This window comes from Copidosoma floridanum, unplaced genomic scaffold, assembly GCF_036245765.1.
Source record: "Copidosoma floridanum isolate Cflo_tuat_1 unplaced genomic scaffold, Cflo_Japanese_pri ptg000004l, whole genome shotgun sequence".
NCBI lineage: Eukaryota > Metazoa > Arthropoda > Insecta > Hymenoptera > Encyrtidae > Copidosoma > Copidosoma floridanum.
The window spans coordinates 20,370,094-20,396,161 of NW_028321881.1; the positions used below are offsets into that span (position 1 = coordinate 20,370,094).

Below are 26,068 nucleotides of genomic sequence, written 5' to 3' on the forward strand. Positions count from 1 at the left end.
GAGGCATCAAGGAATGCTATTAGCCTAGATAATGACCTTTATATTTTTTCTGTACATTAATTGACTTAATAACTTACTAACGTACTAGAAAGCTACGTATACTTTCTTATTATAGACTCTGATTATTGCGCAAGGATACGTTTTTTTAATCTACGTAATAGAAATACCAAGCGATTGTTTACGAAATGTTTGAGTACAAACTCTTCAACTTTTTTAATATCCGTCATTGTATGATCCACTGGAGGGTCTCTTTAGTTATACAACTTGATTTTATGGATCCTGTTCTCGCAATTTTATAATAGATGCTAAGGCATAAGAGTCTACACGACTATTGAGACATACTATTAACGTATGATTTATACTTTAATACGTATGTATAATAAAGGATAGAAAGAATAGTATACAGTAAAAAATTCTGGATGGAAAAAAACATCAAAAGTATTATTTATTACATAAAACATAATTATGTCTTATCAATTACATTTTACAACAACTATACCTTGGAGATCATGATAATTATTATTTTAACAGTAATAATAAACACTAAAAAATGATAATAATGTCTTAAGTGAGAGAGGAAACTTTTCAACTAACGTATGCCCAGGAAAAAATAATTCATAAGAACTTATATAAGATCTTAGGTAAGATCTTATGTCAATTCTTATATACAAACTTACATGAGCTTTTCTTTGTTATTAATAAAATGCAAAACAAATAAACACTTGAAAGAAACTAATGCCTTTTTACCAAAATCTCCAAAAGCAGAAAAAAAAGCCAGTTTATTAAAAGAATAACTGACTTAGACTGCCAAAAAAAACAATATAATTTAGTACATTTAATTATTTAAAGCACCCTCCACTGTCATATGATATAGGAGTAGAGATCAGTGATCCGTTGGGGGTGAGGCGGGAAAATGACATATACGAAAGTATTTAACATTTTCCATGATAAAACTCTATATGTAGAGCTCTATATGTAGCTCCTTTTGATGCATACGTCCAATAGGGGTAAGTGTACCTATCTCCGTGGCACCTACTGAAAATTCCAACTTAAATGCACCATAAAAAATGGTATACTAAGATTTTTTGGAATATTTTTTTTTTAAATCTTACATATTCTTTTACGGAATATTTAAAAAAATTTTATGAAGCTAAAACTGCAGTAGAATATTTTTAAAACGAATAAACACGGTATGCTGGTATTACCGTGGTTGTGTACCTATTACCGTGTACGTATTACCGCGGATGTCCCAATCATCATGTCCGTATTACCGTGGGTGAAGAAAGTTGTATTTGCGGAATATAAAAAAAAATGCAAACTTCACCTACATTTTCTACATGACTTATTTATTGTTTTAAAAAAATATTACTTTTTTTTGTACTTGCTTATTCATTTAGTAGGAATCTTTTACATTTTTGAGCACTCAGCAATAGATTTTCCAGAATAGATACTTAAAGCTAATTTTAATATCTCTGGAGAGTAACACTTTTTGTTTTTCTTTATTTTGATCGATTTCTTGCCTTTCTTCCCTTTTTTAGTTTTCTTCATGTTAGTTACGTTGGATCGACGTGCTTATCTACTAATTGATTACGCGTTAACTGTCGTGCGTTCTGTAAGTATGGGGTTATGTTTACGTACGCTCACCGCGGAAATACGTACACAATCAGTTAATGAGCGCGTTGTACCGAATACTGTGGAAAATAATTATTTACTCAAAATATACACAAATATTTCTGTTCGAATTGCATCTACATTAACGTCATTTTTGATTATTAAAATTGAAAAATTATTTTATATGAAACATTTCTTATTTTAAGCAAGTAATCATCAGTTTTTCAAAATCCACGGTAATAGGGCAGATCATGGAGATAGGTACACTTACCCCTAGTTGCATTAGCCCAGTATACACAGCAAGGTTGGGTATAACAGGAAAAAAGGAAAGGATTTGAACACGTTTCGTCCTATGCATCAAAAGGAGCTCTGCATATAGAGTTTTATTGTGGAACATGTTAAATACTTTCGTATACGTCATTTTCCCGGCTCACCCCGAGCAGATCACTTATCTCTACTCTTATATAATATATAATTTAGTGATTGTAATAGTAATTGATTGCTACAATTTGTTCAATCATTCTTAATCTGTTCATATCTGTATATTTATCTTTTACAGCTTGAAGAACAAGAAGTGTTTTGTATAAATGATCATAATTTTGGAGATTATTATATTCAATACTAATCATTTATTAAAGATTAGAATAATATTGTCTTATATAATATATTGTTAACAAAATGTAGCTATTTGGCACGATTTCCGTACATTTCTTTGCTGTTTATGTTCGAAATTTATAGTATTATGATTATTTTTTAAAAAGTATTATTATATTTTTCTTGATGTGTACTCCGTTAAAAATTTTTCGGCAAAACTTTATAAAATGTCATTAATTTGTATAATTGTATCATTAAACTTTTTATGAATTCTGTAAATTAAGTATACCTATATATCGTAAGAGTTTATAAAATTTAATAAAATTCTTAGTAAATTTAATAACTTTTTCAACAGCGTACCTTTAATTCGTATTGCAGTATAAGTATTTATATCAATAATATACGTTTTATTTGGTGCATCTTAATATTTTTGTTCTCCTGTAAGCACCACGTTTACAATACCTTTTCTAGATTATTTATTCATTTAATTATATACTTAAGGGACCGTACGTGGACCTTATTATAGATCAAATAACAAAAGTTTGTTGCCAAGCGCAGCACGCACAACAGTGTCCTACAATGAAGATGCATGCTTCAGTTAATTATAGATAAACTATGTATATATAATATGTATAGTATAAATAAAGATGTATATATAATAGTCAGTAACAATCATAACGAAAGTAAATGTTTAGAAATGTATAAATAATTTATAATAAAAAGCTCTGTGAAAATTATAAAATCAGTTGACTATCAATTATATAATGTAGCTTTAGTCCTATTTTTTGGTTTATTTTGCTTTCCCTTCAAGATACGACGTGATTATTTTTAAACTAAGTTTTGAAAAGTGTAAAAATTTTAAGCGATTCGTACATGAATGTTTCAAACATCTTTGACTAAAATTTTTCATTGTTTTACTATTGCATCTTATGACTTCAGCGTCTAAGTACACACATCTCTAATAGTTAATAATTAAGCATTAGCGTTGTTCGCATATGAGGCAAACTATTTTTCAAAGTATAATATCCTACTTACAAAAATCACGTGAATTGTCACGTAAGAAATCACGTGATTTATACTGTCATTAATCACACAATGCATCACAGTATATTTTCGAGCAAAATGTCACGCTACACATCATGAAAAAGTCACGTGATAAAACACGTCATTTTCGTTAAATTTACGTAATAAAAAATATTATATTGTAATAAGTATTACAATTATCAAAATTATGATAATGATGAAGATAGAGATGATTACACTAGTGGTTATAGTTTTTATAAGGATTGTTATGATAATAATGAAAATTGAGTGATGTTTATGGTCGTGACGATTACAGTAACGAGTATGATAATTAAGATGACTATAATAACAATTAAGATGGTAGTGATTACGATCAGGATGAATTATTTAGGCTATTGATATAATTATGATAATAATTAAGAAAACAAATGCAATGACTGTCATATTAATAACGATAATAATTTTTCTGATAAAGTTGATGTTAACTATGACGATAATTACGTCCAATAAAAAAAACCATATGGATTGATATGGATTTTTAGTATCGGGTGATGATTATCATGGCGATGAGAACAATAATACTATTGATAATTTCTATAATTATAATTACAATCATTGCAAGTATAAACATTATCATAGTCATTGTACGCCCGCACGTGTATGTGTGTGCATTTCAGTCTTAATAAATATTGTAATAGACATAACATTTATTTCAATCATAAACACAATCATCATTATCATTGTGATTCGTTCAATTGCATTCATCTCATTCATTAGAATAACTATTATTACTATAAAAAAATCATAGTAATCAGTATCTTCATAATTTAATAATTATCATAATCGTTATTATCATTATCATACTCATTTCAATCATAAAAAGAATGAGCATGTTCATCATCATCATAACTTTTGTTACCACCGTCGAAACTGTAGAAATTATTATAATTATTATTATTATTACTACTATTATTTTGTTATTATTATAAATATTATTATCATCACAATAATTAAAAAAACAGAATAATCATAATTATCACATAATTATTTTAATGATGATTATAGTCTTAATTACGTACATGTATCTTAAAAATCCTGGTTTTGAACGGTAATAATTGTATTTACAAGTAAAATCGTACTTATCTTAGTCATGATAATCATTATCATAATTTTAATAATTGTAATACTTATTACAATATAATGTTTTTCTTACGTTAATTTAAAGAAAATCACGTGATTTATCACGTGCCTTTTTGCTCGAAAATATCATGCTATGCATCGTATGATTGATCACAGTTTAAATCACGAGATTTTTTACGTGACAATTCACGTGATTTTCGTACCATAATAATTAATTATATAACTATCCTTAAAATAATGTAAGACGCTGTAATATATTATTTTTAAATTTTATATATGAAATTTAATTAACTTAAACTAATTATAACTCAAGCTGAAGTGTATGATTATTTTGTACTTTTACATTTGTTATGACACAAAAAACCCAAAAAAGACACTCTGGAATATAGAAACATCATTCTTTAACATGTATTAACTAGATTTTTAAACTACACACAACATGTAATTCATAGTACATTATATTACAAGGGACAACTTCTCTGCTCCGCCGGCGAAGTTGCCCCCCGAGGCGAAGCCGAGGGGTAAACCGCTGGAACACATTATTAAGTGACGTTCCGTGTAATGTATACTGTTTTTCCTGCAGCTTCGGCCGAAAATTTGTGGTTCATTAACAATCAGAAAATAATTAGCTTCAGTAGTGGTAGGTTATGTTTAGGGCAAAATTAAAGAGCCTGTATCATCCAATAACATTTACGACCCAAGTAAAGCGAGGGTTGTTGGTTAGTGGATGTTAACAGGCCCGAAATGCGAAAAAGTCGGTCAAAACAATTTAATTTAATTCAAAATCCTTTAAATTTTATGAGGTACTAAGTGATATCGTATAAATATTATTTTTGCTTATCAACAGTATTTAATCATTTATACGCTAATATGATTATTTATTCGACTCTCGGCATTGGTTGCTGCAAAAGTCAAGGGTTAGATTTTGATGAGATTTTTTAACAATCATCTTATGATTGTTTCTATATTCAGATTTAGGTTAGAAATTTACAACGTTACACATTACCGAAAGAAATAACATGTATTGCACGACAAATTTATAACCACACTCGAGTTCGACACGTGCTCCAAATTTTCTCACAGCTTAAAAAAAAATTAATAAACGCTGCATTGGTAAATACTTAATACTAATGAACATTTGCACTGATGCTCACTCTCTCTACCTCTCTTTCACGCAAAGAAAAGCAAGGAGCAAGGAGCTCTTCTCCCGACCCCTCTATGCGATGTAAATGTCGCATCGATAGGGAAGGAATATCGGCTTTCGTCCCTATTTACAGCCACCGAAACTCGAACTTTCGGGGGAGGTAGTAAGAAAAATATTTATTGTGATTACTAAACTGATTGCAGCTTCTAAATATAAAATAGAGATAACCTCATTTGCTATGTTTGTTTGTATTATCCGATATTCTCAAAAATAGAAAAAACCACGTGGTTTTACCACGTACAAAAACCTTGTGGTAAACTACGTAGTTTTATATCATAAACCACGTGGTTTTGTCTAAAAATACCACATGGTTTTTGAAAAACCACATAGTCGTAATAAAACCACGTGATTTTCAGAACCCTGTGTTAATTTGAAATAAAACCACGTGATTTACGATATAAAACCACGTGGCTTACCACATGGTTTTTCCACGTGGTGAAACTACGTGATTTTTTTCAATAGAGGAACAGAAATCGCTAAGAAAATTGTTTGTGAAAGTATTTATTACGATAGTATATAACAACACAAGAAAAAAATTCGTTTAATAGAACTAGGAAGAAGAAGGTAATATTTGTGAAAACTATTAATCTTCTTAGTGAAAAAACCACGTGGTATTACAAAACCACCTGGTTTTAAAAACCATGTGGCATTTTGAGACAAAAACTACGTGGTAAACCACGTGGTAAAACTATGTGGTTTACCACGTGGTAAAACCACGTGGTTATTTTCAATAGAGTAAGTTTCAAAAATTTAGTCCTGAACTTTTTGTTGTATGATTTTACTTTATTTTTACAACGGGCAAAAAACATGTTTTTCCCTGTTTTCGTATTTATTTTTCATATTACAGTGCCTGAGTTGTAGAAACTTATGATGCAAAAAGTTACATTCCAGCTAGATATATAATTAAGTATGTCTCTGAATACACAGGTTTAAATGTACGTGAAAGAAGTTATCGAAAAAACTGGTTTTATTGTGTTGGAACGCGTAAGTCAAAAAATCTGATAACGTACATACATACATCCACACATACAGCATGTGACCAACTCAGATTACACTCATACTAAATTCAAAATTTGTTTTATATAAAAACTAGACGATCTAAAAGTGATTACACTTTATGCTCTGACAAAATTATAAGGCACTCCCATACATTGGTCGTACCTAACAAAACTACTTAAATATAAATTAAAAATGCTGGAGGGTGTAACGCTTCGATGGTAAAATTGACAAATAAATTGATATTAGACTATTAACAATGATAAATTGCGCTTATTATTTGATCTTACTATTCCATCGATCTTACTAGTATATTTTTAATGCGTAAACAACGATTTTCATTTAAAAAACTGTCACATAAAAATTGAGACAGCTAGAAAAGAAGGAGACATTTTTACTAGAGGACTCTACTTCGACCTTTAACTCTAGGAAGCATATTAATATCATGTTGTCGGAATTTTTATAGTAATTACATTACAGTAGTCATATTGGTAGAATCCGACTTACCTCGGACAAGGGGGCGGCTTCTTGGAGGCTGTCACATTTTGGTAGGCAGTAGTTTGACTACGGAAGTTAATGAACATCCAGACAGAGAAAAATAGAATCCGTACTATCAGTGGCATTTTGTTCGTCCAACTCATGATGATATAAGTGCTAGACGCCAGTTTTTTCAGTGCTTCTGGATGTCTTCTTACCCAACTACTCAATAATCTTGTTGCTACAACCAGCTGGAAAACTAGACTAACTACAAAAGTCTTATGAATTTGAATGTACTGAAGCTTCTCCCACTTTTTCTCTCTGTTTTACTCTTTTTGTCTGTCTTATGCATCGTTTATTTACTATATATATCTATTTACTATATACATCACAAGGCTTTTTTTTAAATTATTTTTCCAAGCAAACTTAGATACTGCTTTAGGTTCTTACAGTTCTAATTTTACTTTTTTCAGAAGAGCTTTTATCTGGAGCTGGATGATTAAATTTGAAACTAAGGATGTAAAAATCAAGCGTGTCTTCTTTGTTCATAAGTGGCTTTAGTTTATATCAAAAATTTTAATTAGAGCTAATGCATAGCAATATAAAAATAATGCAATTGTTTTCTATACAACATTATTACTTAAAGAACGTTTCTGCAAATTTTTTAATACTGTTGTGAGCCTAAACATTCCTAAAAGCCCGTAAGTAAGAGATAAAGAGAGAAAAAGAGAGATAGAGAGCAGTATTGACAGGAACAACAGAAAAAAATGAAAACAGAATTCAATTGACAATGTAGTTAAAGGCAACAGAATACAAAAATGTATATAAGAGTACTTACTTGGCAATGCTAATTATTAGGTTCAGGGCACAAGTCTTGTAAGGTTTGTGTGATAATCTTAGTTCCAAAAAACAGCTTTCTCTCTGTAAACAAACAATGTTAATGATCATTTGATTTTTAAATAAGAACTTGATATTTAATATTATTGTAAAACTGTTAAACAACAAAGATAATTATGAAAATCAATTTATGCTACAGGGTTCGTATATTAAAAAGATAAGTTAATTTTAGTCCCACTTTATATGTACTAAATTTATATTGTACATGTACTAACCGTAAATGCTATAAGGTGACTCAAAACTCTTCCAGACAATTTATCTGTATTTTATCAAGTAAAAAAAATCATCTCATATATGAGTACTTATGTAAACATCTCATAAATGATTAAGATTGGAAAAATTCATGTACAGCAGCATATTAAACATATAGTTATGTATAAAATACAGATATTATATGTTTAGAACTATAACATTCAACTGAGAATGATGAGCTCGCATAGAAGCTCGTCGGGAACGTAGGAAGGAAGGCGGATAGATGACGGTACAAACGAATACAGCAGTCATTTGGGATGCACTCTTTTAAATAAGATACAAGCTCTCCTTGTTGTTTTATGTAACTTTGGATCAACTTTAATGACGAAAAACTGATTTTTTTTTACACCGATGAAACCGTAATAAGAGCCATTAGCTTGATTACAATAGATAGTCTTTCTAATATTAACACTTAAAACGGTGCAAGCGCAGGGAAGCAGCAAGGGACGCTTAACTAGCCTAAAAGGTGGAGGCATACTGAAGAGCAAGCTCGTGGCTTCTCTCTGACTCAGCACGTTTGATGTATACTCGTACATGTAGTAGGTGCGCGCGCTCGCTATACTGAACTACATGGATCATACACACTCACGAGACAATCCCTGTGTCACACGGTGATTGACTAAAGCCTGGATTTTCTTATTGGCTTACGCCAATAGGAACACGTTCATACTTAAATGATATTATATATAACTCTTTCAATTTAACTTTAAGTTTGAATAAAATATACATAAATACCCCTTGTTAGCTTATTAAACTATAATACAAAAATAAAAAAAGGCATGTATAATAAATGTAGACTGCTCGTTCAAGCCTTTCTGCTGACGCTGAGGTGGTAGGGGAGAAAAAACTTTGCATGGGTATCGTGTGCAGAATTTTTTAAAACGTTTTTCATAGTTAGCAGAGAGAAGTTTTAGAGCAGAGAGGGGAAAGGGAGCTTTTTTGAAGGGAGAGGGGCCGCTGATAACGTTGCAAGTTTTTAATGTCCAGCGCTTGAGTGTAATCGGATATCCACGTGCTTTAAATTATATTTAAGCACTGTTACTTACACAGCATATTGAGTTGCGAAAACATTATAGTGATATTGCGAACAATATAGTGCAAAACTGCAGCAATACTGTCTAACCATTAAAAAATTACATGTACAGTGCCACGATATTGGAAAACAAAGCTTCGAAATTAAGGTAATCTTCTGTAAATACTGTAACATAAACATCATATAGTAATATTATTGGTTGTCACATTAGCAAAAATCATTAACACTGAGATATCTTGCAATATTTATGCAATATTATAATAGTACTAGTGTAATGAACCATTGTCACAATATTACGGTAATATATGATGGTGCCATACTTTACAGCAATATATGCTGCAACATAGCAGGAATGGGCAACTTTAATAAATTTTTCGCAATGTAGTTGCAACACATAACTAATGCGTTTGCTACAAAGAAAGATTAGTTCTTAATGTGTAGGTATATGACTGCAAACTGTTAGAAATGTTAAGTCAACACAAGCCATGAATTTTCAATGACTGTATGTGATTTTGTAAGGTGCTACCATTAAGGGATGACTAATATTGAGTTTAGGAAGTTAATTACAGTTGGATTGGCTAAATGTTTAATCCGAATAACAATAGAATAATTTTGCATATAATGTTAAAAAGTTATTGCTAAAATATCCATAGAAGTAATATTTCTAATATTATAGACATATCTGAAATTATTTAAAATGACTCGACTCTCTTGATAGTAACGTGAAAGTCATTGAGTTAAAATCGTATGTAAAGTTTTGTAGACGTACGAAATTAAAAAAGTAATAAGCTAGATTTTTTAACAGGGCGATTAATAGTTAAATAAATGAGCATAACAAAATAATTTTTATACTATTTACAGATATTTTCTTACCAAGCCTAGTTTTTTTTCACAAAATTTGAATCAGGAGCAGGAATATTGGATATTACAATTCCTAAAGGCTTGACCAAACTTATACGAAGTACCTTAATGCTACTCAAACTCTTTATTTCGACAGCAAAGTGGGGCCAGGCTTCACCAACAACATAGAACTTGAAAAGACCGTTAATGAAAAATTTACTTTTCTTTCACAATTAGTGCACCCTAGCAGGCTCACAGTTAAGACAGAAGATCTTAAAAACTTTGGCACTATCGCTAATAACGATGCCACAATAAAATAATATCCGCTGATCTGATGTTTTTTATTTAGTTTCAGGGATTGTCGTCACTATCTTACTGGCATGGTTAGCGAGAAACGTCTGACATTGAGATAAATGCGACCTTAACTAGTCAAGTACTATTCTTAAGTTTGTCTAAAAGCAGATTCTCTCCAGCAGCACATTGAAATGTAGAATGAAACACTTCACCTCTTATTAATAGCATAGCACCTTAGAACTCTAACTGAAGCAGAATCTGTATCATAAGTGGGGCAATCTTGGCTTTGTGGTGACATGAATTGTCTCCTTACCAGGACAATCTACGTAGACAGTGGCCACGTAAGTTGGGCTGCAAATGAATCAGCAAATCCATGCATCCACCAAGCCTCTTCCTTGGCGCTTCGTAAACATCTAGAAACTGCTCGAAAATTCCGCAACCAGCCCTAAACTGGAGCATCCAATTTATAAATAAATTTGTACTATAAAAACACCAGAGTCTGAACTCTGAGAGTTCAAGAGTACCCTGCATTATACGAGGTGTGTTCAAAAAGTAACGAGAATTTTTTAATTTCGCGGGTTTGGAGAGTCCGCCTGTATAAAATTTTTTTTATTATGTTGATACATTTGTCCCTGAAGTACAATAAAATTTTCAGCAATATTTATTGCTTACTTTTTAAGTGACAGCCGCTAAAGTTCTTTTGTTAGACGTGTTTTTCGAGCTCGGCGATTTTCATTTGTAAAAAAAAAATGGATCAAAGAATTTGTATTCAATTTTGCGATAAAGTGTAGTGAAGTTTGTAAAATGTTAACAAAGGCATATGGTAAGTCTGCCATGAGTAAAGCAAGGATGTACGAGTGGTATAAGCGTTTCCAAGATGGCCGCGAAAACGTTGAAGATGACGAACGACCCGGACGCCTAAGCACATCAACAACTGATGAAAACGTGAAAAAAGTGGCATAGTGCATCATGAATTCTTGCCACAAGGTCAAACAATCAATAAGGAGTACTACCTACAAGTTCAACGCTGTTTGTGTGAAGCAATCTGAAAAAAACGCCCGGATTTGTGGCAAAACAATTCAGGACTTTTGCACCACGATAATGCACCTGCTTACACTTCATTGCTTGTTCGTGAATTTTTGGCCAAAAACAAAACTGTAACGATGCCTCAGCCTCCATATTCACCAGATATGGCTCCATATGAATTTTTTCTATTTCCAAAAATAAAGAGAACAATTAAAGGCCATCGTTTTACAAGCATAGATAACATTAAAAGCGAATCGCTGAAAGAGCTAAAAGCTATTACAAAGATCGAGTTTCAAAAGTGTTTCGAGGATTGGAAAAAGCGTTGGCACAAGTGTATTACATCCGAGGGGGATTATTTTTAAGGGGACAAAATAGATATTGATTAATAAATAAATATGTTTTTCATAAAACGAAAATTCTCGTTATTTTTTTAACACACCTCGTATGTTATTACAGTACAAGTATCTGACTCAACAGATATTCAAATTAGTACTCTAAGAGTACAAAACTGTTTGAATTCTTACAAACAAAGCACTGCTTATCACATAATGCAATATTTGTGCTCGTAGAATACAGAGCTGCGGTGGAATGTGAAAGCCCGAGACGTAGGGTGCCACAGTACAGTTCGATCGTTTTTACTGTTAGACACCAATCGCTGCAGCTCAGCTCACCGCAACTGCAGCGTCTTTTGCGTTTACATATGAACATACACGAGCACGCACACACACTTACAAACATACACGCATAACAAATCGACAACAGTATGCTGTTAATAAAATAATACGATAAAAGTTCTGAAAAAATATACACTTAACAAACTGTCAGAACATTCTTCATTGAATTTTATATGAAAAAAAATGTAAAGTGATCTTGTACTCAGCACTACCAGTGTAAAATTCACTTTTTTTACTGGCAAAAGCACCAAATTATATCAACTTGCAACATAAATATGTTCCTATACTTGATCTATCAGACATGGATCAAATTTTTTTTTTGTTTTTTTTTTTTTTTTTGTTTGATAGAGCGGGGAGGGGAGAATCTTCATAGACACCCCAGCTAATCCGGTGGTAGTGTCGGATTCACCCGGTGTGCCTATCGACTAAAAACTAACCTCCCCGCATGGGACAAGTCCGTGAGGACCACTCCCCTAGAAGACAAAAGGGCATAGGAGAAGAAAGAAAAAGGAAAAATAATGGAGAATTTCGGAGGCCAACTCGCTCTCGAAGAGATGAGAGGAGGGGGCACTTACGCATCTGGGCGAAGCTCGAATCACATGGATCAAATGTAAGTAACATTTTTGTGAATTACAAAAATTTAATGTCAAAATAACATACATTCTGTGTATCTTTTGACTTAAAATAATATCGACAAATATACAAATTTACTGTATGATAATAGTTATGGTAGGGCTGAAATACACAAGATTTGTGAATTTTTTAAAAAATATGTATGTACAATGTAACTTGCATCAACTGTGTGCAGCCTGTTTAATTTTAACCACAATTTTTCTACTTGAAATTGATCTTAAATCGTGAATTGCATGTACAAAAAATACGCCCCTTTATTTATTTTACAAATTTTACATCATGCAGAAATGTACTCCTTCATCAACAGCATTACAAATTACGACAGTTCCTGGTATATTGGATTTGTGGTGTATTTATGAAAGTCGCTGCGAGTTGCGGTGAGCTGAGCTTCAGCGATCGGTGTCTGACAGTACAAACGATCAAGCTGTATATGAATACCAACGACTCTGTAATACGCAATGCCTGGCTTGTAATAGTTCAAGATGTTTCGTACTCTTAGAGTTAGATTTTTTGAACGCTAACAATCCAATACACTTGAACTGTTAGAGTCCAGTACCCATTTGCGCTGTAAAAGTTCAAAATTTTCTTCCACGTACTACGATATGATCTTTGCAGTAACCAATACTAACGTTAACAGATGTATTTAATTCTGCAAGTAACTTCGATTCATTAACAGCCAATTTGCTCGATGACATCTCAGCTAATAACATAAGTCCGACAAGCCAATGATATGCTCCAATACTGATGCAAGATTATTGGAAACTACAAATATATGATCTAGGTTATCTAGGTCGGAAGATCGGGTAATTCACTGTATAGTAACACAGTTGACAACGATCTTTCCGGGGCACCATTTCCGTGTGTTCATGAGTCCTGATACGCCTGCACGAATCACCTGTAGACCTTAGCTAATGTTCCATTCTTTATCAAGTGATGCTCAGAACCACGTTGAAAATACTTTACTTTCTTAAAACACTTTAACAATTTTGTTACAGCTCGTTACAGTTATACTCTTAATCATACTTAAATAATCCTAAAAGTAAAAAACTGTTCAACTGTCAAGAACTTAACAGAATTGAAAAAGTAATGTAATCATACTGATGAAGACGATGGAAATTATTGAACAACAACTCATTCTACGTAAGTAGTTGTTCCAGTACTTTGGCCCATCAAAACAAACCCCCACTACCTAGATAGGAGCTTTCCATGATAAGCAAAGACGAGGCATGCGGGGCGGAGAACAGACCCCCACCACGGTTGGATTTCCCTTACAACTATGTGCGGGGAGATAGAGCTCCCCCACTTTTTAGTAACTAGTGAGATTAAAATGTCTCTCTCTCGCTTAGTATGGGTATTCTTTATATAATAATAGGTTTCTTCAATAAAAAGAGTCCAAAATATTTTTTAGATTTTTCTTTTTCATGACATCAAAATAATATGTGATTTAAAAGGATGTGATGTGATTCCAGAATTTTAAGCCTCTACAAGTAAAATTGTATAAAATGACGCCATATTGTATATAAAATTGCATACAAATTTTTTTGTTAACTATTCGCACTTCGTCGCATCTATAGAAATGACTCTTTCATTTATACTCTCTAAATCTAAATCATTTATACCTCTTACAATTTTCTTTACAATATCCGATCTATAATCATCAATTTGCGCTTTATACATACAAAAACCGTTTTCTGAAGTATAATTTACAAATTTCTGTACAACAAAAGGCATCAAATCCGACAAATTACTCAGTACACGTAAATTAAAATCAATAAATTTGACAGTAAATTCGCTTAAATGATCAAAGATTTACAAAAGATCAAAGATTTTTGTATTTCCAGTAAATAAATAAGCGATATAATTATTTTTGTTAAATAAAACAGTGTTATGCAAGTGAAAAAGCTTTAATTGTCTTAAAATATTTTAATCAATTTACGTTTTTTAAAAAGTTTCATAAATAGGGACATAATATGAAACAATAGGTACAACGTTTCATAATTATGTACAATTTGATCTTACAATCTTTTTCTAAAATAAAGTATTTTAACAAGAACCATATTTAAAAATTAGAATAATAATGGTAAATTTATAGCACACCAGCTAATACCAAAATTTCTACTGTAAAAACTCACAGTTAAAAAATAAATTAAAGATGTAAGTGTGATGAAATTAGTGGTTATCATAGGGACATTTACCTTATTCAACCCATAAAGCTTGCAAAAAATCAGTGAAGGTGACTGTTGATACTACTTTGCGCTTGAGAGATCGATTGCTACCAACGCCCCAACCCTCTTTTTCTGGAACTCCATTTTTCTGTTTAATTGTATTGATGGCATGATGATCGGTCATAGACTAACAACTAATCTGACTTTTTTATACAAATCGTAGCTCTAACGGAACAATGTGAAAGACGTTTAGAGGTGGTGAGTCACGTTGTGGCATGAGAAGTTGTGTCGACAACACATGCAGGACAACGTTAATTGAAACAAGTATAGACGTCTATTGCGCGCAGATAAAAAACGTGGAGTATGGAATTTTCTTACAAACTATAAACACTCAAAGGTAGGATCACAAAACGCTGACATCGTTTATTTTTGGAATTCATAATAATGTAACATTAGTATCTGTCATTAGACGATGAAGAATACACCGACTGCAAATTACAAGTCTATTCATTGATACATTTATATCAAGGACATTTTACTGCAACTTTTTTGTTAACATTTTACCAGACAACCGCTACTGCCTAACACCAAGCTTCTAAAATTTTTTTTGCTACACCTCAATGAAATGAAACATCTAAAAATTTCGTTATTCTTTGCAAATCAGCGGAAAAATTGTCGAGAAATTTTTGAAAATCCAAACCGTTGCTCATGTAAAACAAAAACATCAAATAAAACGGACCACATACGTTTGAAGATATGCTTTGTAACTGTTTGACATTCGAACGCAGTTTCTTACAGTTTTTACGAACTAACATAAACTAAACCAAGAGACAATGGTCTTGTCCGAGTGAGTGTAGGTATATGTAGTTAGTGGCGCCATCTATGCGCTAAAGTTGACCATGATTTGACGTGACGCATCTATTTCAAAAATATTCTCGTAATTGGCATACACTATAGAATTAACTGTCAGAGTTAGAGCGTCGGCAAATCAAATGTCCAATCTAACGCTACTATGTTTAATCAGGTTCCAATGAGAACATTTGTTAGCCGATAAATACGGTGTATAATCAAACTTAAAGAGACAGTAACCGTTGGAATAAGATTCGTGATCGATGTGATCTCCTTCATTGACAAAGTAAACGCCAGTACCCGAAATCAAGGTATGGTAAGCATCTACATATGAATTATTCATTTTAAAGTCTGGCTGTAATGGTGTGAAAGGAACTTAAAAACTGTCAATGTATAAACAAAGAAAATTAATATTAAAATGATAAAATAAAACAGATTAATAATGTGATCGCCATTATAAGCTTGATTTTGAACGAAACCGACGATTATCCGCTTAGGTCACTGGACCAAAGTAATATTATCTAAAGTTTTACCATGAATACCGCTATACATCGTTACAGCTTTTACATCAACACGCGTGAGCGAATATTTTGCTGTACTCTTTGGAAGAGCTTTGGTATAAGATAATAAAATAGATAAGCTTGTTTTAACGCGTCTCACTAAAAGATTTGCTTCTTCGATGCGAACGGAAACCAAGTTTAAAGTGTCTATGAGACAAAATGCATCGCGAGATCTTACTAATCGCATTCTCACCTTGATGCCATTGATGAGTTATTTTTTACTAAATGCATATATGGCAATGAAAGTTACCCATCAGATCGATTCTTTTGATGGTAGTCGTGTACGTTGCTTGACAAGTCCCGCGTTGGCATCCAACACATCTTCCATCTTTATCACCGTATGGTCGCCCCATAATGCACTCAAGTGGGATAATTTTGCCGCAGGTTCGGAATTCAATAAAGTTTTCAAATGCGCTCTATAAGCGTACGCGTTGTTAGGAGGTGATACAGGTTTCTGATTGAAAAACACATCGACTTGATTGAAAAACGAATGCATAAAATTATTTGTTGTCCTCACCTTTAGAATTTCAGATGCTACGTCAGCATTTAATTCTTTATCATTGTTAACGGCCTTCTTAACACGAAGACTAAGCATCATGTGTGCGAGATAAGTGTATTCGTCATGATTACCTGATACGACAAACTCGATTGGTGAATCATCCGTCAGCGATGATATCGGCATGTATTGAATTCACTGTGATTCCTCAATAGTTGTTTGAGAAGTATCAAGCAAAAGAAGCTCAGACTTCAAGCACTCGCACAAGTGACTTTGTTTCAATTTAACTTCCAAAAATATCTCTTGCAGTTCTCTGTCTCATCTTCTTTTTTCTTTTTATTGTTCTTTTTTTCTTCTTTTTAAATTGTTTGTACGTTTTCTTAGTTTTTTTTTTACTCTTACCCCGACCACGCTTTGACTGTACAGTTCTACGAAGCAATTGCAACTGAGTTGTTTCGTCGAGTCGTCCAACTTTATATCCCGAACTTTCCATGAGCTTGTCCAATTTTTTCTCGGCTTTTCTCTTTAGCTTAGTAACAGACTCCATCATACGATACGTACATTTCTAGTGGTGACGTCAGACATGACGTTCATACCTGCACGAATAGACTCTTTGCCAATAGCTTTGGCGCCTCGATTAATAATTAGTAAAACTCTTCAAAACACTCAAGCAAGAAATGATTCGATACCTTCGTGTCCTCGTTGATAGGGGGCCCCAACGTTAATGCGTTCAACATCTCCTTCACTGTTTCCATGAATTGTGGTCAGACCTGCACCACACCATCATTTTGTGCAATTAATCAGTTCTCGTAGGGATATATAATTTTCAATCGATACATTTAAAGTGAAGCGTTACTGTCAGCATCCTAAAGTTGAATGGTATGAAAGCACCAATCGGGTTCCTTGTTTCGATCTCAATGTTGTGAAACAAGTTCAATAATAATGGTATATAAATAGGCGGTGAGAAAATTTTATTTTCGATGCAATCGTACGCGTAACCTTGGAGGTCCAACAACACTGCTTTCAACAAACGCGATTGAACGTCTTCTACAATGTATGGTTTACAGGTGTCGCTGTAAATAATAAGCATCGACGGTAAAGCATTCTCGAAATTTGCTGGATTAACGGATCGAATTTCATTATTTTCCAAGAAAAGACTTGTTGCACTTTCAAAGCCCAAGATCTAACGCAATTTTTCGGACAATAGTAAGCGATACATGTATTCACTGTACACTGTTTCCGGATGGACTAATTAAGCCACTACGTAACCATTTCATTCCAAACTAAAAAACCAAGTAATCTCGCGTGGTATAGAAACTATATAGACCGGCGGCGTACGTAAGTATCTACATGAATCAAAACACGTTTTCTGTGTACATTATTGTGTAGACGTGGTAAACATTTTACGGTAATTTTTCTTCTGTAATCTTTTATCACATGTTGAAACGTCGATGGTGATTGAATTTCTGTCATACCAACACCTTGCAATCAACCTTGCAAACTAATAAGCTGAGGTAATTTCATCACGAAGTGTGCAGTAGTATTATCAGGGTAATACTATTTGCTACTTTTGCTAGGCAATACAACGTAAAATTCGTCCTCCATTTTATATCTTTTAATAAATTATCTTTTACCCATGGGATAAATTTTCTAGAATACCCCTTCTAGCTGACAAAATATTCTTTAGAACATCCTTTGTCTCAACTTTTCAATACCTCGTCAACCTCGAATAAGTTCTTGTTCAAATCTTTTCGCACTCTGCTTAACTTCTCCTTGTAAAAGAAACCGTTAATGTTATCGTCAGCCAAATCTCTAAGAAAATATACTGGAGATTGTCTCATGCAAGCGATACCTACAATTCTAAGCAACTCTGAAGTCCAACCACTTTCGTAATCTTTGGCAAAGACACTTCTCATCTTATTGATACGAACTCAATCTCCAACGTTGTACTTTGGATTTTCATCAACATGCTTGTCATATAGTTGCTTTATGTTTTCTCGTGCTTGCGCCACATTGTGCAAAGTCACGTCAGCTGGCACCATCTTTGTTGACGAATGCTTCGTGCAATTGTATGCTTCTATTATACTTAGAAAAATGTCTACGAAGCGCCGATTGTTTGTGTGTATAAAGTATGGCCACATTCTTTCTGTAATAGTTTTTATAAAACGTTCAGCTCATGCAGCCTTCGTCTGTGGGCTACGTGCTACTTTGTATTCAATTTTATTGAAGCAGCAGCTGCCCAAGTCTTCTGGTGCGCACGTTAAGCTATGGTGCAACAGCGACACTTTTGATTGGGTCATGGGATATTCTCATATCGAACAAGTAATTTTATTACCATTATTGCATTAAATATTTGATATTGCATAAGTTATTTACAAAAATTAGTAAAAATTTGATAGGGTAATGAAAATATTACCCAAGTATGGTACTTATTACTTATATCGTAGCCTCCATGGTATTTGATGTACTCTGCATGCGCACCTTAAACAACCTATGGTATACCTATGGTTCAACAAATATTGAGAAAATTTAGAACGAATATCTACCCACCTTATATCATGCTTATAAAATTTAAGAAATAAACAATTTTCGGTAAGTAATTTTGTTTAATTAAATATTATAAACATACATTTTAAAAAATGTGGTATAAATCAACATAGATTATGATCAGCTTTAGCATAAGTTAGCGGTGGTATAAATGCAATATTTTGGGCACTAACAAGTTTATATTTTTTTTCACCACGTTTAGCGATACGTAAGAAAATCCAATCTAAATTTGCCTTTAAGCGTCCAAAAAAATAAATAAATTTTTTTTCATGGCACACCTTTGAAATACATTTTTTCTTCTTCGATGTACCCTCAGAAACAAGGAAAAAATCGTATACATGAACTTTTTGTTTTGTGACACGGTTTTTCATGGCACAGAAGATTATAATATGCATTTTTTGGAAAATATTGGCTGAGCAAGGACTTGTCTTACAACATCAAGTGTCTTTTTTGTAAGGAATCTGTCTTAATAATTAAACAGGACTTCATTCCACAACAGAACCGAATTATTAACAAAGTGACGCTAATAACAAGGTTTTCAACTAAAAAATATGCAAATAACTTCCAATATGTGCGAGTTCTAAAAAAACATTACTATGTCATTTTATGTTATTAGTTTATTATCTTACATTAAGTATTATATACAACAGAGACGCACGTATTAAAAATATCATAAAAAATAACTGTACACTATTAATAACTTATGAATCAGATATCACAGTTATTTCCTTGTAGTCTGGCAGTTGAAGATCGAGAAAATGGTGAATACGAAAATTTCTGCCCCAAAAATTTTACAAAAATCTTTTCTAATTGATGAATTCAGTAGTTATTGAGCAATCGAAAAAAACGCTCATTCATTTATAACATTTGTTAGGAGTATCGTATCAAAATAAGATTTTTTTCAAAATACGTGGAAAATTATCAACTTTTGTATAAAATAAATTACGCTTTACTACACCCAAAATTGACCGAGTTATTAGCATTTATTTAGTTACAAATATCGATTTTTGTCAAAACAAGGGGTTTCGATTAAAAAAAAAAATTTCTATAGCATTGACATTCTTTATATTCTAGATAAAAGGCCATTGGAATTTTGGGTCTAACTTGTTTTTACGCTTTGTGCGAGCTAATGAATTTTCAAATTAACAACTGAATTGTGACGTCATTTTTTGAAATAAACAAAAAACCTTGAGTAGAGTTGGCGATGCTTATAATACATAGTTAATCCCAAATTTTTAATTTTTTTTTATCAATAAATAAAAAAACTTCAAATACATAAATATTAATTTTCAAAACAGGAAGTTTCATGCTTTATTGCAACTTAACATTGCAAAAAATAAATTTATGAATAGTTAAGGAGACCTGAATCGATAGATAATTTCATCAGTTTTACTTTCATACTTTTTTTAATCAGGCTTATAGGAAAGAAGTAATGAGCCAAAATGTAAAAAAAAATTCGATTAATTCTCCGAATTTATTTAATAATAATTGACGCCGACGCGACGCTTTAGTTGGAAAAAATTATTTTTTTCAGTAATAAGACTATATTTGAAAGAGATTAGAACAATTTCCTTCCAGGTGGCAGAAATTTTCTTATTCACTATTTTTTCGATCTTTAACTATCGAACTACAAGGAAACAACTGTGATGTCTGATTCATGAATTATTAATAATTTATAGTTATTTTTAATACTTACTATTCTGTTGTATATAATATTTAATGTAAGATGATAACTACACCTGCGATGTATTCATGCGTATATATTATATACTTGCACTTACGTGATGAGTTAAGATTGCGCACATCAAAACAGAGCTTCTGCTGTATGAGTGACTAAAGTGTCAGTTACCCTGTAATACTATAGGTCACTATCACCCAACTTTGGAGCGCGAACCCCCCCTGACTTGTGCAGCTGCAGCATTTTGTGCGTTGTGTGCACGTGCTTGGGCAGATGATGCCCCAATAATTTCTCAGGGTAGGTACATGTATCTTAAACGGGAGCAAGTCGATTGAAGCGTCGAGAGCACTGTTTTTGTCCTCCACCTTTTCAAGTTTATCTTCTGTTTCTTCGTCTTGGTCACTTTTCCGCTTAATCGATGTCATGTTTGTACTCGATTTGACAGAGGCACAACTTTTTAGATTTTTTTTTATTTTTCGTTGACGTCGACGATTCAGTACCACTTTCACCGAAAAAACTTTCTCTATTCGACGTCAATCTCGGACTTTTATATGGAAAATTTACATTTATCGTCGTCGTCGTCGTCGATCAGTAATTTTAATACTTGAACGTTTTCGATACAATCTTGCGGAATTATTACCATACAAAGTGCCACTGCAAACTAATTATGCCCCACCAGTGTGCGTTTTTTCTTGTTTTTCAAGGTATCGTTCCCCAGATCAACAATGTTCAACTGTGTTCTGCGAACACCACTTAAAAGGGAGCGGTTTTAAAATTAGCCTTTATTTACACACGCGCGCGCGCGCGCGCGCACGCACAGAGAGAGAGAGAGAGAGAGAGAGGGTTGAAATTCTCAATTTAAATATAAATATGTTTATTCTTCATAATGTATTTCATAGAAACCATTAAATCAAGCACGTGTACTATTTAGAACTTATGATTTTTGGGTATAGATAATATACATTAATGCTGCACAGAAAAGGTATCAGTGTTTCCGACTGCGAAAGAAAACTAAATGTGAACACGTCAGCTTACCGTGACTGAAACTAACGCCAAGCGTCGCTAAGCAGATGGGGCGCAGAAACCGAGTGGCGTAAGATTTAAAAATAGAAACCCTTACCAGAAGGTATCCTCGTCGATAGATACTGTACTCCTCTAGATAGTGTACATGATCATCGCTAAATCGTATTACAATTTCAAGGTTGTACTTGGCACTGTTGCCAACGGTGTTGCCGAATAAACCTAGATACCATTTTGACGATTATAGATACAATGGATAATCGATATGAGAAAACTTGCACGATTACCGAAAAAATAAGAATGTCAACTATGAATTGATAGAAAAATGGAAATACCACTTAAACTAAGAAATACGTGAAAACGAAGAACTTTTAAATTTTATTCGAAAAAATGGAAATTATTGGAGTAAAAAATCATTTAATCCACTCAATGCATTTTTCGGTGGTCAAACAGAAAACACTGTAAAAATGTACGATTGTCAGGTTGGAGAAAAAATTGAACACGTTGACGTATGCTCTTTGTATACATATATTTGTAAACAAGGTATATTTTCCGTTGATCATCTGACGTTATACTCTAACGAAGTGGAGTGCGAGTAGGTGACAATGATTATATTTCCCGAGTGAGCAGTTCAATTATGTGTGATGTGCTACCACCTAGAAATTTGTATCATCTTATATTACCGGCAAAAATGCACGGTAAACTTATTTTCTATTTGTGCCGTACGTGTAGCGAGAATATGCTTCAGAAGCCCTGTATCCACGACGATGAAAGAGACCGCATTGTAAGAAGTATATGTGTATCCAAAGAAGTCAAGGTGGCTGTTCGTGTAGGTTATATCGTTAAAAATGTTTATGAAATATACCAGTATCAGATAACACAGAACAATCAGTAAACATACAAGGTAAGATTATTTTCACATTATATGACGAAATTTTTTAAACAAAAACCACTAGCTTCGGGTTAACCACCTACCTGTATATCTAATGAGCAAAAGGAGAACTATATTAACGAATTTCGTAGAATCGAAGAAATAAATCTCGACAAAAATGAAATAAACCCTAATGCTGGCTTAAGATCCATAGCAAAGTTATTACTAAATTCTTTGTGGGGTAAATTTAGTCAACGTCAAAATTCTACAAAGACTTAGGTGGTGCAGTGTTGCGATATACCCAAGACTTCTCTTGGGTGCTCTCGGCTAGTAGTGCTAGCTCAGAAGAACCATGCTCTCTCTCTCTCTCTCACCAGACAGGTAGGAGGGGGGAGCCCCCTACCTAGTCTTCAACTTAAGCTCCGCCCACTTCGCACGACTTAAATATTACTTTTGACTCTAGGTCCGTATGTCTCTCGATGGTCGAGTGGGCTAGCTGTTTTGCCAACGCATGACTTGTAGTCGAGTAATCTTCGATTCCTGACTATGGCACTTTTTTTTCTTTTTTAATATTATTATGATTATTATTATTATTATTATTTTATTAATATTATTATTAATATGAAACATCAGAAATATAATTAAATGTGCAATAAAAATACTAAAGTTAGGAGATACTATTTCCTCACCACCTTGCGGTAAGTATCAGGCCACGTTTTTTTTTGAAAGAAAAAATTAAGAAATAATTTCATTACTAAGAAAGGAGTGATGAGACTACGACTTTAACTAAAAATACGTTGAAAAAATTTAGTAATTATAAAAAGATTTATTAATTTATGAGCAATTTTTCTGAGTTAACTAATTATACAAAAAAAATAAAATACGTTAAATAAACTGGACTAATAAAGAAAATATCAATTATAACTGTAATTTTTTCTTTCAGTGGTATCCCCTATAGGCCTATTCCACTAATGATGATGTCTGAATTGATATCTTAAAAAAGCAATTAATTTAAAAAAAACGAGAACAGAATAATGAAACTTAATTTTAAAATTAAAAAGTTATAACCTACTTCAAAGCAATCATCGATTCAGAAATCTACTTGAATACTGTAAATAAATATCAAATTAATAATTTCATTCAATAAATGAATTACTACATTACTTAGCAGTCTTTTTTAAGTGACTATTAATGTTACTCTCATAAACAACAACTATTTTGTACGAACACATATAATACATGATTTAATGAAACATCACTTGAGTAAACTTCTTTGGATGAAAAAAAAAAACTTAGATTTTTAATTAATACTGTAGTGATTTAAATCTAATGACTAATTCAAACTTTTCACAATACACTTATAGTGTAAAACTAAGTAAACAAATAAATTAATGAAATTTTTTACATACGATTTAAATAAAAGTAATTTCTTATCTAAATATGACTTTTTGAATTTAATTTGCAATCAACACAAAACAAAGCAGTAATTCCACCACTTCTAACTATTTAACATTATAGCTTCAAAAATAAACAAAAAAATCTAAAATCTTCCACGTTATCATGAAAACAGCTAAGAATTAATTTTTGTATGAAATACGTAAATTATTGAACACATTTGAAACTAAATTATTTAGAAGTTAATAAAAATTTAAAAACACTAAACTGATTACAAGTTGCCTTGAATTTTGATTTTTGGATCAACTGCTGAATCGCGTTTATACATTTTTGAGTTGAATAATTCAAGATGTTCTAACAATCGAAAAAATTCTTTCCACTTCGGCGTTAGAATGTGGAAAAGATAAAATCGCTTTAATAAAAATTTTTAAATTTGGGAACTCTAAGTTTTTATATTCTAAGCGTGAATCAATAATTTTCTTCCAAAACTCATCTATTTCAACATTGCAAAATGTTTAATGATTTAAATCAAAACGTGATGGCAGCTACAAAATTTCTCTCTTTAATAATTTAAAATCAATATCTGGAAACGGAAAGTAAGTCTGAAAGTCGTCAATTAAATTAGGATTCTGACTCCAAAATTCACTATTCAAGGCATTCGTAGGTTCAAGAAAATCAAGTGTTCGAAGCATACCGTCATTTTTAAAATAATTTCTTTGAATTTCGTTGAAAGCAGTCACATAAAAATACAAGCAATTTTTTCGAACATCCACAGAATCCTGTTCTGGAAAACATTTTAAAATATTGTTACAATTATCACCAACAGTCATATCCTCTATGAGTTTGAAGTCTTCATCTGCGTTTACCTTGTAATTGAAATTTTGTGTTAGTTTTTTTAGTGCTGTATCGGTGAGGAAATTAGATCCTATTGCTACTAAAACTTTTCAATATTTATTTCTTAATTTATAAATGACTTGTTTTTTAGTTTGAAAAAATGCATTAAATTTATTAAAATCAAGTAAAGTATAGTGTGAAAAATACAAATATGCTATCACTGAGTTATCACTTAATAAATTATATGTATATAGTTGGGTGAGCTTTTTTTTGCCTCATCGTTACTTTTAGCATACTTCTCATGAGATTCGAGTAAGAAAAAAGCTTTTAAAACTGATAAATTATCAAGTACCCAGTCAATACAGTTATAAAGCGAAAGTCATCTTGTGCTGGCTAATTTTAAAACTTTTCTAGTCGAAGTTTCTTCAAAAGTTTGGAATTCTTTTAAATTCTCGCATCTCTTAGAACTATTAGAGAAGTATTTAGCAATCAATTGTAGCAAAGTCTGGCAATACGATGAAATTTTGGCACAACTTTTTTTCGCAACCAAAGCTGAAGTATGGCAAATACAAGGAAGCAAAATTACATCAGAAACTCTTTAATTTAAGTAATTATATCATTAAAAGGAGAATCATTAGGTGGATTAACTTTTTGTTTTTCAATATTCGCCCTAGTTTGATGTTTTTCTGTTGCAACGTGCTTGACTAAATCTTGCCTGTTATAGCACGTGATGTTAATACTACACAAACAACAACGAGCAGGTTTCTCCACATTTAAAACATCATGTAAAAGCCAATCTCGAAACAAAGGATCTACTAACCACGCTAAAACAAAAATGCAACTACTCTTATTTTTTTTATGCACCAACATCACCGCTCTTTTTTGATTTTCGCTTGGAATTTTTATTCACACTGGAAGACATGATTTTAGCTTTAATATCAGAATATTTTTTAATAAGT

General features: G+C 32.3%; 1 protein-coding gene across 1 annotated transcript in view; it reads right to left on the reverse strand.

Moving 5' to 3' along the window:
- LOC106641725 (trehalase) overlaps window positions 1-26,068 on the reverse strand; it is a 346,458-nt gene that overhangs the window by 273,811 nt on the left and 46,579 nt on the right. Inside the window, exons 2-3 of the mRNA XM_014356239.3 lie at window positions 7,884-7,966; window positions 7,076-7,309 (exon numbers count right to left, since the gene is read on the reverse strand). Of these exons, the coding sequence (XP_014211725.2) occupies window positions 7,076-7,209 (134 nt within the window). The 5' untranslated portion in view covers window positions 7,210-7,309; window positions 7,884-7,966. The remainder of the gene's footprint in view (window positions 1-7,075; window positions 7,310-7,883; window positions 7,967-26,068) is intronic.